Source organism: Pseudonaja textilis, chromosome 6 (assembly GCF_049901715.1).
Source record: "Pseudonaja textilis isolate UNSWEBS1 chromosome 6, rPseTex1.2, whole genome shotgun sequence".
Taxonomy (NCBI): domain Eukaryota; kingdom Metazoa; phylum Chordata; class Lepidosauria; order Squamata; family Elapidae; genus Pseudonaja; species Pseudonaja textilis.
This window is the reverse complement of record NC_141995.1, coordinates 55075865-55089940: the sequence shown is the minus strand read 5'-3', so window position 1 is coordinate 55089940 and position 14076 is coordinate 55075865. Positions and strand designations below refer to the sequence as shown.

The 14076-nt window shown below is 47.8% G+C and overlaps 1 protein-coding gene across 1 annotated transcript; it reads left to right on the top strand.

Annotated features, from left to right (window-relative positions):
• Positions 1-9475: 9475 nt before the first annotated feature.
• On the top strand, positions 9476-13406 carry GSX2 (GS homeobox 2). Its single transcript, XM_026699892.2, has 2 exons — positions 9476-10085; positions 11967-13406. The coding sequence occupies exons 1-2, from the start codon at positions 9563-9565 to the stop codon at positions 12314-12316; spliced, it is 873 nt and encodes a 290-aa protein (XP_026555677.1). The 5' UTR covers positions 9476-9562; the 3' UTR covers positions 12317-13406.
• The last annotated feature ends 670 nt before the right edge of the window (positions 13407-14076 follow it).

The following is a 14076-nucleotide window of genomic DNA, read 5'->3' as shown; positions in this document are numbered from 1 at the left end:
CCTTCCTTCCTACCTTCCTTCCTTCCTTCCCAGCTTCTCATCTGGGTAGAACCATCTACAGACCATTCCTTATCCACCTGATTGATTCTTCTAATTTCCTTCTTTCCTTCTTTCCTTCCTTCCTTCCCTCCCTCCCTCCCTCCCTCCCTCCCTCCCTCCCTCCCTTCCTTCCTTCCTTCCTTCCTTCCTTCCTTCCTTCCTTCCTTCCTTCCTTCCTTCTGTAAATGCCACTCACAGTTGTGCCTTTTTCTTTTCCATTCACACATGGGCTTTTTCTTCAGATTCTGTAATTTCTGTTCTTAACAGATAATCAGAGTTGGAAGGGATCTTGTAGGTCATCTAGTCCAACCCCCTGCCCAAGCAGGAGACCCTACCCCATTTCTGACAGACGACAGTCCAGTCTCTTCTTGAAAGTCTCAAGTGATGGCGCTCCCACAACTTCCGAGATATGAATGACAAATTGACCACACACACAAACACACCAGTTCTGTTCAGTTTTACTTTCTCATCCATGGATAGCTGAAGCACCTTTTGCTCCCAATTTACTGTGTTTTCAGAATAAACTACTGTAGTTTTTCATTGGCTGCCTATGCACCATCCAGTAAAGTGCAATGTACTTAGCCGATTAAGTGATGTAGTTTCTTATGGGGATCTAGCCACCATTCTCTCACTCTTAGATAGAATGGTATGACCCACTGACTTAAATAGCACTTACTCTCAGGATTCTCCTATACATAAGATAGCAGAGGGTTGCCTATTATTCTATCCCTATGTCCCAAAGATGCTTTTTTTTTTCCAAAAGAAAACTGGATTTTCTGGTTTTTCTTTGAAGATGTTTCACTTCTCATCCAAGACGCTTCTTCACTTTCTGACTTCACAGTTTTTGTTTACTTAAAGAAGAAGGAAAAGAAAGGCTTAAATCCACCTACAGGAGAAGATTAATCGATCTTATGCTGATGTAATTATACAATTAAAAGAAGAGAAACATCCCAACTAAGAAATGAACTGCATTTCTAAGTTTGATAGCCCAATCTTTCCTCCATTAAAATACAGTTCTACCATTTGTCATTCTATGTGCATTTACCTAGGAAAAGGCCAAAACCCTTTGGGTAGATTCACACAATGTGCTATACTAAGTCCAAATGGCTTTAGGGAATCTGTGGTCCAACATATGGAGGCAAACCCTATATGTCTGGTTTAGGATGGCATTTGAAACAACTATCGCAATGTCATAATGTAATCGATTTGTTTGGTGGTTGCATGTTATAGGAACACAGCAAATGCGTTATCGCTAGTTTGGGATTTACAGTGTTGCATACATTCAAATGGTATTTTTGCCAACCCAAAGTGATTCATTGATGACTCAGTCCATCCTGCAGCTAGGTTAATTCAGAAAATCCCAGTTCAGTTAGCATGGGTAACAAATTGTGATGACATCAAAGTGACGGCATGTGAATATGACGCAATAAGAAAAGGATGCAACTTCATACTTGCAACACATCCTCTGACACAAGGCATGTTAATTGCATCAGAATGTCATGGTACACATCAGAGGTGGTATGCAGCTAGTTCTGACCGGTTCTGGAGAACCGGTAGTAGAAATTTTGAGGAGTTCAGAGAACCAGCAAATACCACCTCTGACTGGCCCTGCCCCATCTATTCTCTGCCTCCAGAGCCCCAGCTGATTGGTTGGGTCTTCTTTGGTTGCCCTGCACAGGAGAACGGAGCTGGAAAGCAGGTTAGTGGGGTGGGGGGAATGGCGATTTTGCAGTAACCTTCCCCTGTCACACCCACCAAGCCACACCCACAGAACAGTAAAAAAATTTGAATCCCACCACTGGTTACACAGGTTGCCAGTCCTCAACCAAGACCTCTGTGTTGGGTGGACACAATCAGCACAATGTACTTCTCAGTAAACTAACGTAGGTCTAGTGATGCAATTATGTAAGTTTACATTTGGAGTGAAAGGGGAGCCAGCCTTTAGACAGCCTTTTATAAGTAACCTTTCAACAGCCAGAATATACAATTAGTCCTCAGCTTACAACAGTTCATTTAGGAGAATAGAACTGAATACAATGAAAGAATGCAGAATAGAATAGAATGAAGGAATGTAGAATAGAATAGAATAGAATAGAATAGAATAGAATAGAATAGAATAGAATGAAGGAATGTAGAATAGAATAGAATAGAATAGAATGAAGGAAAGTAGAATAGAACAGAATAGAATGGAATGGAATGGAATGGAATGGAATGGAATAGAATAGAATAGAATAGAATAGAATGAAGGAATGTAGAATAGAATAGAATAGAATAGAATAGAATAGAATAGAATAGAATAGAATAGAATAGAATAGAATAGAATAGAATAGAATGAAGGAATGTAGAATAGAATAGAATAGAATAGAATAGAATAGAATAGAATAGAATAGAATGAAGGAATATAGACTAAATTAGACTAGACTAGACTAGACTGGAATGGACTGGACTGGAATGGAACAGAATTCTTTATTGGCCAAGTGTGTTTGGAAACACAAGGAATTTGTCTTCGGTGCATAAGCTCTCAATGTACATTAGAAAAAAATAAAATATATTCATCAATAATCATAAGATACAACACTTAGTGATAGTCATAGGATACTAATAAGCAATCATATCATACTAGGAAACAATAAAAACCATATAAGTTGTAAAGATACAACCAACACGGTTATAGTCGTAAGTGGGAAGAGATAGGTACTAGTAAGGATGAGAAGAAGAATAACAGTCTTAGTAGTTAATTCGACAGTGTTGAGGGAATTATTTGTTTAGCAGAGTGATGGCATTCGGGGAAAAACTGTTCTTGTGTCTCGTTGTTCTGGTGTGCAGTGCTCTATAGCGTCGTTTTGAGGGTAGGAGTTGAAACAGTTTATGTCCGGGATGTGAGGGGTCTGTAAATATTTTCACAGCCCTCTTTTTGACTTGTTCAGTATACAGGTCCTCAATGGAAGGCAGGTTAGTAGCAATTGTTTTTTCTGTAGTCCTAATTATCCTCTGAAGTCTGTGTCTGTCTTGTTGGGTTACAGAGCCAAACCAGACAGTTATGCAGGTGCAGATGACCGACTCAATCATTCCTCTGTAGAACTGAATGACTTTAGTGACCATTCAAAGTTACAACGGCACTGAATGAAAGCGACTTAAGACCATTTTTTCACGACCACTGCAACATCCCCAAGGTCACGTGATTTACATGTGGATGCTTGACAACTGGTTCATATTTATTTATTAACAGATATGGCAAGAAAAGTAAAACGGGGCAAAACTCACTTTGCGCATTTCTTACTCAACGACATAAATTTTAGGCTCAGTTAGGGTCGTTCAGTCGAGGTCCCACTGTATGGGGCTTATTTGGAACAAAGAATAAGATAATTAAACATTTACATTCAGCTGATCAGGCAGATATGATGCTGGATTACTTGATGTAGCCCCGTAACTCTCCTTCGGAGGTCGTTTGCTCCTCCACAAGCTACAGAAGCCAGTGGAACCCTTGACCTAAGCATAAAGGTGGTTGGATAAATCACCTGTTGCCCATGAGAGGGGCACCCGTGTCTCGGTTCTCCTCAACCCAAATCTACCCTGGGGAATTCTTCCTTGCATCCCAAACTTCTCACGGGGACCCATCTCATTCCACACAAAGGGCTTACTTCCCAGCAAAAACGCCAAGACCTCAAGCAGAGGTTTGCGTCTGGTGTTATGATTCTGTTAAACAACTAATTCCCACAACGCTGTCTATGCCCTGGGATGTCAAACCGCCCGAGTAGGACTGAATGACTTTATTGTCTTTCTCATCTATTCTACTCCTTAGGTCCTTAGATTCTTACAACTTCTTGTTGTATCTCGTGATTTATGTTGATTGCTTTAGTACCCTATGACTATCACTGAGTGTGGTACCTATGATTTAGAGTGATTGTATTTTATGATTATGATTATCAATCATTGCTTGTATGTACACCGAGAGCTTATGCACCGGAGGCAAATTCCTTGTGTACGTCCAATCACACTTGGCCAATAAAAGAATTCTATTCTATTCTATTCTATTCTATTCTATTCTATTCTATTCTATTCTATTCCAGACTAGACCAGACCAGACCATTCTCTATTCCTATCCCATTCTTTTTTCTATTCTTTTCCATTCCATTCTATTCTATTCTTCATTCCATTATTCTACTCTACTCTACTCTACTCTACTCTACTCTACTCTACTCTACTCTACTCTACTCTACTCTACTCTACTCTATTCTATTCTATCCTACTCTATTCTATTCTGCCCTACCCTACCCTAATTCTATTCTACTCTACTCTACTCTACCCTACTCTACTCTATAATTCTACTCCACTCTATTCAATTCAAATTCTACTCTATTCAATTCAAATTCTACTCTACTCTACCCTATTTCTACTCTAACTCTAACTCTACTCTATTCTACAGCAAGTGGCTGAGATCGAGCCCAAGGCGAGGGGAAGCGGAGCAACCCCAGCTCGGCTGGGGGAGGGGTTTTTGCCAGAAGCGTGTTGGAATTCCCACGGCAAGAGGTCGGGTGGAGGGGGGAAGAGATCGTGGTATCTCTTCTCCACTGAATCCATCCCCTGACCCGGATCACCTTTGGCCGAGAGGCTCCAGAATCCGCGCAATGCCAGCCTCCGCCTCGAAACACGTCCTTGGGGACCCGGCAGCTGAGGAGGAGTTGAAATCCTTGGCATCTTTCTTTCCTTGCGCCTTTCTTCCCCTGGCCTTGCAAGGTCCAAACCCTGCAAGGAGGCGCTGAGAGAGAAAGAGAGAGAGAGAGAAAGACCCATGCCCCTGCACCCCGTGTGAAGGAAAGCTTAAAATAATAATAATAATAATAATAATAATAATAATAATAATAATAATAATAATAATAATAATAATAATAATAATCCATCTTTTCGGGAGGCTGCAGGCCGACTCCAAGGTTCAATCAATCCTGAGGTTGGTTTTCTCGGAATTAATTTCGAAGTAGGCAAAATGCAAGGGAAGGACTTCTTTCGAAATGGTTTAGACTATGGTGGAAATACAGGGGAGAGAGAGAGAGAAGAGAACAGGTATTCCCACCGCAACTTTGCCCTCGGTTGGGGCTGGTTAAACCCCCTCGCTTCGCTGCCTTCAACAGTGAAGGGACCCAGGGCAGACACCATCCTGCAGAAAGCACAGGCCCCGCCCCCCACTTCTCAATTACTCAGGTGACCCCCCCCCCCAAGTGGCCTAAATCAGGGGGTCTCCAACCGTGGCCACTTTAAGCCAGCTGGGGAATTCTAGGAGTTGAAGTCCGCCAGGCTTAAAGTGGCCAAATTTGGAGAGCCCGGATCCAGATTATGGTTGTTCCCAAAGGGGCTTCCACCACCCCAGCCCCCACAAGGGGCCACGGAAAGACTTTCTGGGATTTTTCCCCCCTCTTTGGAGACAAGTCGCTTCTCATCCCTTCTTGAGCAGAGCTTTGAAGATGTTTCGCTCGAAGAAGCTTCTTCAGGAGTTTTGTTTTTTTTCTTATGTACACTCGGAGCATTTTCACCAAAGACAAATTCCTTGCATGTCAAATCACACTTGGCCAATAAAGAATTATAATTCCTATTCTATTCTATTCTATTCTATTCTATTCTATTCTATTCTATTCTATTCTATTCTATTCTATTCTTCATTCCATTATTCTATTCTATCCTGTTCTGTTCTTATTCTTATTCTGTTCTATTCTACTCTAGTCTATTCCTATTCCATTCTTCATTCCATTATTCTATTCTATTCTATTCTATTCTATTCTATTCTATTCTATTCTATTCTATTCTATTCCTATTCTTCATTCCATTATTCTATTCTGTTCTGTTCTGTTCTTATTCTTATTCTATTCTTCATTCCATTAGTCTATTCTACTTATTCCTATTCTTAATTCTATTCTATTCTATTCTATTCTATTCTATTCTATTCCTATTCTACATTTCTTCTATTCTTACTCTTATTCTTAAAGTTGCCAAGGTTGGAGACCCTTGGCCTCAACGACCCTCTAAAAGGATGGAAATGACCAGCTGTCTGCAAGGTGTATAAATCCTTCCGTTCCCCCCCCCCATCCAGTCAGAGCTGAAGAAGCTGCTTGGATGAGAAGTGAAACGTCTCCAAAGAAAAAAAAAAACAGCAACCAGGAAGTCCAGTTGCCTCTTTGGGGGCAGCTTTGGGACCTTTCCCTGAACTTTTGCCAAACTGCTTGTGAATGGGGGGCCGTGGGGGGAGAGAGGGGATGGCTCTCCAGGGAATCTCAGGCGTTTCTTTTGGAAAGGGCCTGCTTCGGTGTCGTCCCTTTCTGCTCGCGCCGGTTTTTTCCTCTTATAGACTTAGAGGAAAGGTGATCGCCTTAGAACTGCCAACCAGATCCAGTCCGTCTCCCGTTCCGCCCACTCAAAGGATCGCTTCGCAACAGCCAAGGGGCAAAATGCGACGCCCTATATAACCGCGCAAGCAAAACTGTGCTTTAAAGAGAAACGTATCTTAACCGCCATTCCCCAGACTTTTTGCTCGTTCAGGACTTCGCAGCCTTTCAATGAGAGGATGGAAGCCAGCCGTACATTTCCCCATTTCTCTCTGCCCCCCCGCCCGCCTGCCCCCAGTTCAACACCTGGCACTCCCTTCCCAGCCGAGTTTGGACTTGGAAGCGGAGCAAGGATGAAACTTAGGGTGGGAGGCCGCGTGCACGTCTAGAGCGGAAGGCTGGAAGTTCAAAACCAACCAACAAATGAACAAACCAAGAAACCCACGCCTCTTCCAACGCCGTTACTCTGTCCGGTGATAGGAGTAACTACTTGCGCACGGTTGAGAAGAAAACTATCGGACTGCATCCAAGTACTCAGTGGAAAGCCAGACGTTTATTGCCTAGCCTTAGGTTCCTCCGGTTGATTTTACTCAACTCAACTTTTCCCCCCGTTGAAGTTCGCTTTTTCCAGGAAACGTCCCAAAGGTGCTTCCCCCCCCCCCCCCCCCCGTCCTCCTCCCCAAGAGGCAACTGGACTTTCTCTGGTTTTTCCTTGAAGACGCTTCGCTTCTCATCCAGACAGAACCTGAAGAAGCTTCTTGGATGAGAAGCGAAACGTCTTCAAGGAAAACCAAGAAAGTCCAACTTGCCTGCGGGGGAGTGGGGGGTCGGTGGGTGGGGGAAGCGCCTTTGGGACAACCGTGACCTGGATGGACTGAGAATCTCCGTAGACGTTTCCAGTAAACGGGAGGTTGAGAACTCCTTGCACACCGAAGGGAATCCTTGGGGTTATCACTTCGATGGGGGAGGCCTTCTTTTCTGTTGGGGTTTTGTTTTTTTTTGATGGTCGTTTCAAACAACGGAACTTAGTTGAGTTGATCCGGACCCACATTTTCTCAGAGGTGTAACCGGGATTCGCTCCAAAGTTTTAAAAAAAAGGGGTGGGGTGGGGGGGGAAATAAGATTCCTGCCTTGTACTGAATTCATGAGAGGGAACTAACTGCTCTGCACGAAAGAAAAACCAGTGGGAAAGTAATTAGAAAAGGGAGAAAGGCTCGCTGATGAACTCTCTCTCTCTCTCTCTCTCTTTCTTTCTTTCTCTTTCTCTCTCTCTTTCTCTCTCCGTCTCTTTCTCTCTCTCTTTTTCTCTCTCTCTTTCTTTCTCTCTCTCTTTCTTTCTCTTTCTCTCATTCTCTCTCTCTTTCTCTCTCCATCTCTTTCTCTCTCTTTCTCTTTCTCTCTCTTTCTTTTTCTCTTTCTCTCTCCATCTCTTTCTCTCTCTCTTTCTCTTTCTCTCTCTTTCTCTTTCTCTCTTTCTTTTTCTCTTTCTCCATCTCTTTCTCTCTCTCTTTCTCTCTCTTTCTCTCTCCATCTCTTCTCTTTCTCTTTCTCTCTTTCTCTCTCTCTTTCTCTCTCCATTTCTTTCTTTCTCTCTTTCTCTTTCTCTCTCTTTCTTTTTCTCTTTCTCTCTCCATCTCTTTCTCTCTCTCTCTCTTTCTCTTTTTCTTTCTCTCTCTCTTCCTCTCTCCATCTCTTTCGCTCCCTCTTTCTCCCTCTCTCTCTCTCCTCGCGTGTCAAGAGGAGCAAAGGAGCATCGGAAGGTGGGACGGGAACTGTGTGCCTTACACCTTCAGAATTATTGCTGCAAAAGACCTAAAAGATCACCGCTTACTTCTGTGTCCTGTTCTGCTCTACCCGTGGAAACGTCCAGTCCCCAATCCACACAAGCCCACCTTATTTACCCGAAAGTGGCTCCCAACGTGGATACGGAATCTACATCTGGGGTGTGATCAAGTCAAGCCACTGATTGATAGAGAGAGAGAGAGAGAGAGGCCTTTTGTCCAGAGCGATGGGGCAGCCCAACTACTACGTCCTGGCGGGCTGGACAAAAGAACCAGCGCAGGGCTGGGTTTTTCCCCAACTGCTTTTCTCTCTCTCGATATGATGCCGCCCAAATGGACCGAAGGACATTTCAACCTTCAGCCCAGCACTTGTTTAGAAAAGGCTGAACTGGAAACACAGCCTGGCTTTATTTCTTTTTCTTTTTTTTTCCCCAACACGGCACCCGCTTAGAGAGGGAGACGCGAGCCATTAGGGTTGGGTTGGACCGCAAAGCGACTTTCCACCGGATCGCCTAAGAATCCCCCCGGAGCACTGAAATTCTCCCCTCGCGTATAGACGCACCTGTGGAGCGCTGAAAAGACGCTTCCCTGGCGCCGTTCTTATAACGGCCGCCGCAGATGGCGGTGAAAGAGGGTGGGCGGTGATGGTGGCTGCATTTGGACCACCGGGAGAAGTTTGGTTAGTTTTCACACTCAGGGCTTTTTTTTTTCAGGGAGGGAGGGATGACTTAGTATTCTGAACCCAGTCTCTTTTCTGTACGGTGGAAAGCCAGACGTCGGACAAATCCAATAGCTAAGGTTGAGCGCAGCCCGGCCAGCGCAAGTTTGCAAGGTTGGCAACCAACGAAGAGGGCAGGGAGAAGCGTTGGGGTTGCGGGGCGCCTCCGGCCTTGAATCCAACCGGGACTGGGAGCAGCGGCGAAGTTGTAACTTGCCGCCACCCCGGACGCCTTTTTGCAAAGGGGCAAAGGAGCGCAAAGGCGGAGGAGGCCGCCCCTCGCGAAACCCCAATGAATTAACAAAACACACACCCGCCTCTCGCTAAGCTCCCCCCCCCCCGCGACCCCGCTACTACTCCCCTACACACGCTTTGTTTCGGGCAGGGAGGGAGGGAGGGAGGGGGGGGAATCCACTGAAAGGGCTCCGAACAAGGGGCTTTGGGAGGCGCGCCCGATTGCCAGGCATCACGTGCGTGAAATAGTTACTATAAATCGCTGCACCCGGGAGTAGGCGATGGGGCGGGAGGGGGGGGGGAGAGGGAGATCCAGGGGAGGTCTAGAGAGAGAGAGAAAAGAGGGGGGGGTCGCTTTTAAGACCAGCCCTCTCGCGAGCCCCCCTTTGTTCGCCTCCCAGCCATAAGCACCTTCCGAGCTCGCCCCCAGGGACTTCGCGGAGAGGAAGCCGGGTCCCCGGGCAACCTGTCCCGCTATGTCGCGCTCCTTCTATGTGGATTCGCTCATCGTCAAGGACGCGGCGGCGAGGCCGGTGCCTTCCCTGTCGGAGCCGCCGCCGCCGCCGCCGGCTCCCGGGCAGGACTTCCTCATCCCGCTGGGCGTGCCGGGGCCTCTGGTCATGTCCGTAGCCGGCGGGCCCGCCTGCCCGTCGCGCAAGAGCGCCGGCGGCTCCTTCTGCGTCTGCCCGCTCTGTGTCACCTCGCACCTGCACGCCTCGGCGCGGGCGGGAGCGGCGGGAGGAGGAGGAGGAGGAGGCGCCGCCGCCGCCGCCTCCCTGCAACCGCTGCTCAAGGGCCACTTCGCTCCCGGAGGAGCCGGCCCGGGCGGCGAAGGCCCGTTCTGCCCTCGGATGAGCCATGTCCAGCAGCAGGTCGGCCCGCAGCAGCAGCAGCAGCCGCCCCCGGGCACGGCGGCTCAAGCCTTGGCCCACCCACCTGTTTGTGCAGCGGCCGCCTACGGCATGAGCGACCCCCGGCGTTTCCACTGCCTCGGCCTCGGTAAGGTCCTGCCCTCCGGGCTCTGTTTGGATTCCAAACTCCATGCGCCCCAGCCACCCTTGGACCCATAGACCTCCAGCGTTATTCTGGAAGGACGCCCTGTCAGAAGTTTCTTTCTTTCTTTCTTTCTTTCTTTCTTTCTTTCTTTCTTTCTTTCTTTCTTTCTTCCTTCCTTCCTTCCTTCCTTCCTTCCTTCCTTCCTTCCTTCCTTCCTTCCTTCCTTTAAAATGAAGCATGCTCCTATCGAAGGGAGGGCGGACAATCTGCGCTGGTTTAGCTCCTCCGGGACCCTCACCGCCGATGCCCCTGCCTGCCTGCCTGTTCTCTCGGCCAGGGTCGCCTTCTCCCGGAGCCGCTCTCTGGAAGGAGCCCGCCTGACTTCCCCTTGTCCCCGCTTCCCACCCCCCCAGGGGACCGAGTCCTAAGGAGAAGCTCTGGGCTCCAGGCTCTCGGGGCATCCCCTGGGAACTTTGGGCCTTCAGCCGGGACTAAAGAAGGCGCTTCTCTCTCCTTCCCCCCCCCGCCCCCTCCCCGCGCGTTCAGGTGAGAAGCTGCTCCGGGAGGGCTGCGGAGGAGCCGCTCGGGACTCTCCCGTCCTCCCTTCCTCCTGGAGCGGAATGATCAATGGTCAGTTTCCCCAAGGAACAGCGCTTCATCCGCCAGCAGGGCCTTCCGAGCTGAGGGAAAGCCTACCACTTGACCCATCCAGATTGTTTGGATTCCAAACCCCATGCGCCCCAGCCACCCTAGGACCCATAGATCTCCAGCGTTATTCTGGAAGGACGTCCTGACAGAAGATAGTTCCTTCCTTCCTTCCTTCCTTCCTTCCTTCCTTCCTTCCTTCCTTCCTTCCTTCCCTCCCTCCCTCCCTCCCTCCCTCCTTCCTTCCTCCTCCTCCTCCTCCTCCCTCCCTCCCTCCCTCCCTCCCTCCCTCCCTCCCTCTTTCTTTCTTTCTTTCTTTCTTTCTTTCTTTCTTTCTTTCTTTCTTTCTTTCTTTCTTTCTTTCTTTCTTTCTTTCTTTCTTTTTCTTTCTTTCAAATGAAGCATACTCCTAGCGAAGAACTAGGACTTCTAGCTTGGAAGAGGTGGTGGGTCTGAAGGTCTGAAGGCAGGGTCCCCGAAACTTGGCAACTTTTAAGACTTGTGGACTTCAACGCCCAGAATTCTGGGCGTTGAAGTCCACAAGTCGTAAAAGTTGCCAAGTTTGGAGACCTCTCCTATCTTAAGGTGAGGAGGGCTCTCTTCTTGGACCAAGGAAAGGAATCCGCCTAATCTCCATCTGGCCGGAAAAAAAACCCCAAAAGCGTCAAGATAGGTTAAATCGCCCCCTCCCCCACCCTCCCGCCCTTCCAGTGCACCATAGCAAAACTCGCGCCCTCCGTAGCGAAGCGGGCAGGTGGGAGGGCGATTGCGAGCGTAAAGTCCTTGGTTCAGCCCCGGGGCAAGGAAACACTTTCACTTCCAGGGCTGAGAGAAGGCGGCCCTTAAGCCCAATCGACCGCAAAGGGTTTTTGTTTTTTTTTATTAGATCAATCGAGAGGCTCGTGTGAAGCCTCCACGTTCAAAGACACTCGGTCTGTCATCGGGAAGCAATAACGGAAGACTCGGGAGCGGGGGGTGATGGGGGGGACGATTGGTGGGAGGGGTATCTCCCCGTCCTGCTGCCGGGCTTCGGGTCCGGTTGCTCTCCCGGTGGGGGCGGAGGTTGAAGGGGAAACGTCAAGGGGGGGTTGTGGTCTAGGATGCCAAGGAAGGACAGGTGGAGGAGAAGAAGGCTGGCGTTGAGTCTCGCTTGGGCTTTTTAACCGGCTTTTCTTTTTTTCTTTTCTTTTCTTTTTTCCTGGGCTCTCTCTCCTCCTCCTCTTCCTCCCGCATCCCCAGGAGGTTCGGACGGCGCCGGCCCGCTGCAGAACGGCAAGCGGATGCGCACGGCTTTCACCAGCACGCAGCTGCTGGAGCTGGAGCGGGAGTTTTCGGCCAACATGTACCTGTCCCGGTTGCGGCGGATCGAGATCGCCACGTACCTCAACCTGTCGGAGAAACAGGTGAAGATCTGGTTCCAGAACCGGCGGGTGAAGCACAAGAAGGAAGGCAAGGGCGCCCAGAGGAACACGCACGGCGGCGGCTGCAGTTGCGCCGGCGGCAACCCGGGTCGCTTCCCCAGATCCGAGGACGAAGAGTCGCTCTCCCCGGCCTCGGCCAACGAAGACAAGGAGGTCTCCCCGTTGTGAGGTGGGGGCTTCCCCCCCCACATCCGGACTGACAATTGCCGGGGCCAGAGCCCGCAGCCGGACTCTGCCGGACTCGAAGAAGGCGAAAACGACACCATCCCTCCCCCCCCCCGCGCCCTCGGGTGCTTTGATCGGTCCCCGAGTCCCGAGTTCAGGGTGTTTGCCTACCCCCCAAATTGGGGAGACCCAGATCCCGAGCCCTCTGCCCTGCCCCATCAACGGCGGAGGAAAGCGCTCGCAGCCTCATTCATCACCCCACCCCCAAAAAAAATTATGAGAGAAGATTTAGGGGAATCAAAGAGAAGAGGACTTGGGGGAAAGCTCGATTAAACCTGTTTTATACCGATCTTGATCTGAAATAGGAAGGGAGCGGGAGAGATTCTTCGAGAGAGAGTTGCTTGAAATGGTCTGGTTTGTAGGGAAATAGTTTTATATCAAATGTATATTTATATTTATTTAAATAAAGGAGGTCGGAGCAGAAGTGGGGGTGAATTTTTTTAAAAAGAAAAAAAAAAAGAAAGGGCAACGAAAGTACCCTAAAAGTCAGCAACTTTGTAAAATAAAAGGCGCGAAATAGTGGCCTTTGGAGAGAACTCTGTAAAAAAAAAATATTTGCAGATTTCTCGCTTTTCGGTTACCCCAGAAGGTGTTTTTTCTTTTCTCCCCTGTGTTAGCCAGATTTATGAAATGCATCCGCTTCCATCAAGGGCTGACTTTCTACAAAGGCCGTTATTTTCGTTTGTTCAGGTAAATTATGCTCAAAGGGTCTTATAGTCAGCCTTTTCTGAAACTGTTTAAAAAACAGACGGGACGCTACTTAAAATGCAAAACTGCTTGATTTAGTGGTGTCCGAAGGAGATGGTAGGCACTGATCAAATTTAAAAAAAAAAAAATCAAAATGGTAGGTATCCTGATCTGATCCAAACTTCTTTTTTTTTTTAAAAAAAGCATGTAAAATCTGATAAATCAGGTCACTTGCGGGAGTTTTTGGAAGCTATTTTACGTCTCCCTTCCCCATTTTTGATCCAAAGTACAAGTGAAGTTGCTGCATTGTCCCCATTTCCCAGGCCGTGTGGGATTGGTCCCCCCTTTCAAACCTCTCCCCCTACGAAGCTACTCCCAGCTTGGAATATCTAATCTAATAGGAAGCAGAAATGGCTACGTTCATGAAAATGTTAATTGTATCTATAATCCAGATTATAGATTACTTCTTCCTAAATCAGGAGGGCAGAAAACATTGATCTAATCCATTCCCGGTAACTTCCTGGTCTTTAATCTTCCTATGCTTTTCTTTGCTCTCGTTTCTATAAAACCAGACAGGGCAGAATTGACTCTCTAGAGTCACTGAGAAGAGCAACAGATCTTTTCTTTAAAACCTTAATTCAGGTTGCAACATTGCGGATCTTGTTGGACTGGAGCCCTCCATACATCCAACTAACATGGTGAACAGAGGTGATAGTTGGGTTCAGCATCAAGGCCCCTTTCTGGACCGTGATTAAGCACCATATCCAACTCCCATATGACCAGTGTGAGAAAGGATAGCGGTCAGACTTACAGCTTCAAGTAGGGTTACCAGCAAGTTATGAGGAGACAGCTGTGCTCTCTGTCTCTCTCCAGTAGAAAGCCCATTTAGATGCCCCTGGGCACACATCCAAAAGTTGTTTTTGTCTCATGGTCCACAAATTGGGAACTTCTTTTCTGGCTGCCAAAACTCTTTTCTAAATAATAATCATGTTCCCACTCTGGCAAGAGGTTGTCAG